This window comes from Botrytis fragariae (assembly GCF_013461495.1).
Source record: "Botrytis fragariae strain BVB16 chromosome Unknown tig00000000, whole genome shotgun sequence".
Taxonomy (NCBI): domain Eukaryota; kingdom Fungi; phylum Ascomycota; class Leotiomycetes; order Helotiales; family Sclerotiniaceae; genus Botrytis; species Botrytis fragariae.
In genome coordinates, this window is record NW_023500986.1 from 351322 (window position 1) to 353971 (window position 2650).

The following is a 2650-nucleotide window of genomic DNA, read 5'->3' on the forward strand; positions in this document are numbered from 1 at the left end:
CTCCTTGTGACACATGCGACACCATATACAAGATTTCTTAGTATAAAATATTAGATTTCATTGATTCTGGTGAGAAGTATTACCAAAATCTCACGGGGACAATTCGCTTTCCCTAACTAGGAATTAGTCGGCCGCTTGAAGAGCCGATTGTTAGTCTGTTTTCAATTCCTATTATATATGTAAGAGTAAAATAAAATATCAATATTGAGAATTTACAATTATAATAAGAGTATTTAAAGAGTGACTTTCATCTTACATGCCTGTTAATAGTAGATATAATAGTGAATGGATTAAGGAAGAATTTGCCATGATAGAAATTCAAATACCTCAATCATTATTGAACCTCCAGGATGCGAGCTCACGAATCACTGAGATTCAAGAATATTATTATCATTAATCCTATCTACGCCGAGCAGCAAGAGCGCGAGCGCGCTTCTTCTTCTTGAGTTCAAACTCGAGCTGCATTATCAAGAGCCTATCCTCGAGGTCCTCAACATCATCGTTATCATCACTATTATCGATGGAGCTGTCAAGGTCCACCACCTTAGAGGAAACATTCTTATCTCCATCCTTCGATTTCTTCGAATCCTTTGTGCTTTTGGTCCTCTTGGTCTCCTTGGTCACTTGGGACTGGGAACCACAACCAGAAGGAGTAGTTTTCGTACGCTTTGCGACAGGAGGTTTGGGAGGGGAGGCTTTCCGTTTTCTAGTCAGGGAGGGAGGTGGGACAAACGAACGAGCTAATTGACGAGAGGGACGGTATGTTGGTGATGGGAGAGGGTCAAGATCAACGCAATCCATGTTTTCTTCCTCCAAAGCCATCATAACTGACATTGCAATGCGTGTTTTCTTTTTGTTGAGAGTGATCTTCTATGATTAAGGATCAGCAAAAGAGTATAAATAAATAAGCACTAACATCGAGATTCTTACGTTCCCAGGGATTTCCACTGTCGCAGGGTCCCATAGTTCAAGCAAAAGCATCGCTAAAGGGCGCAAAAATGCAGGAAGCGGTGAACATGTATGAGTATGACACTTCCAGCACCGAGACGAAGAAGACGAGATCCTCTTAAAACACTTTCCATAGTCCTCATGACGACCTGACAAGAGAGATCGAACACATTGATAACAAGGTATCGGATTTTGATCGCCTCGATCGTTATCGTTCCGAGCAGGACGCTTGGATTGAACCTTGTGAGCCACCCCTTTTCTGGGAAGTGGTCGAGTAGATGCAGGCCTAGCAACACCACTGTCGGAACCGAAACCAAGAACTTTATCATCATCATAATCAGTGTCCTCAAGATCACCACCACGACCAAATGAAGGAGAGGGAGAGAAAATGGAGGGATCATAACGATGCTCTGCAGTGGTCAACGTGCGATTATCCTCACTATCATCATCAATATCGCGTGTCATCGTTCTACTCCAACTGAGAGATTGCCGGATTTCATAAATTCCCTGAACTTCGGAAAGCTTCGAATAGATTGTGATGATCGATGACGCTTTCGATCTAATTGAGGGGATTCCTACCGGAGCGAAAAGCAGAAACTGGCGAGTTTCGAACTTTGCTAGGTGCTGTGCGAAGCAACGGGACCCACGCCTTTATCTTGGTGAATAGGAATGCGAGGAGGTTCGGGAGGATCGTAAGAATGGGACCGATTTTGTGGAGGTGGTTCGGGACACTCTGCATGCGTGGAAAACGCTAAGTTTGTCAAAGTCAGTAATAGGTTCTGTTGCAGAGCTAGGAGAAAAGAAACAAGGATGATATAATGATTGCATACAAGAAGGAAGCGGAACCAGAGCTCGACCAGGCAAAGGTGTCTTTTTGGTAGATAAAAAAGAAGACAAATCGAAAATATGAATGAAGCTTTACATGAATGAAACTAAGAGAAGTGGGAACAACTCATCTTATCACCTTGAGGACTAATGATTACTTTTGATTGCCTCTGAAAATTTTTCACTATCCTTATCACCTGTCAACTATACCCACCTGCGCCACGAAATTCTTGTGCAAACAAAACCTTCTAATCAAAACTCATAATCAATACGTGTGACACGCTTTGACCCTAAGTGTTACTCTCACTCACAATCCTACACACAGGAACCCGAAATATTAGACCACTTACTCGAGGATCGATATACAATTGAGTAGTTACCCTTACTCACACAGAAAATCTCTTTACTTTTAATCATGAAAATCAAGTGTGTTACGTGTATATTACAAATACTACAAGTATAACTTAAAAGAATACCGTGTCAGGCGACTGTGTCGCTTAATCCGGGTATACATAGGAGGCACGAACACTATGATCCGTCTAGTTTATTATCTTTATTACAATCTTTTTCCCTAATCAAAGTGACCAAGTAGCATAGCTATCCTTCGTGATAAATAGTTATATCAATATTATATATTTATGTTTATATCATGTAGACAAATTATCCACCGGTAACCCGCGGATTGTCTATCTAGAGCGGGTAATTTTAAAGTTTCAATAGATAATCCGCCCCGCAAGATTGTCTGTCAAGAAACAAAGATGGAAATCTATAAGGATAGAATTGACAAGACTATGTTGTTATTGTCATTATCTCTCCAGCTATCTTTTTGTTTCCATAATATCAATCGCCAAATCTGCACCACAACCATTATCGCCGC

The 2650-nt window shown here is 41.1% G+C and overlaps 1 protein-coding gene across 1 annotated transcript; it reads right to left on the minus strand.

Annotated features, from left to right (window-relative positions):
* Positions 1–399: 399 nt before the first annotated feature.
* On the minus strand, positions 400–1413 carry Bfra_006316 (uncharacterized protein; the record flags this gene model as incomplete). Its single annotated transcript, XM_037336689.1, is given in 3 exon segments — positions 400–870; positions 1032–1097; positions 1117–1413. The coding sequence occupies 3 exon segments, from the start codon at positions 1411–1413 to the stop codon at positions 400–402; spliced, it is 834 nt and encodes a 277-aa protein (XP_037198055.1).
* Between the last annotated feature and the right edge of the window lie 1237 nt (positions 1414–2650).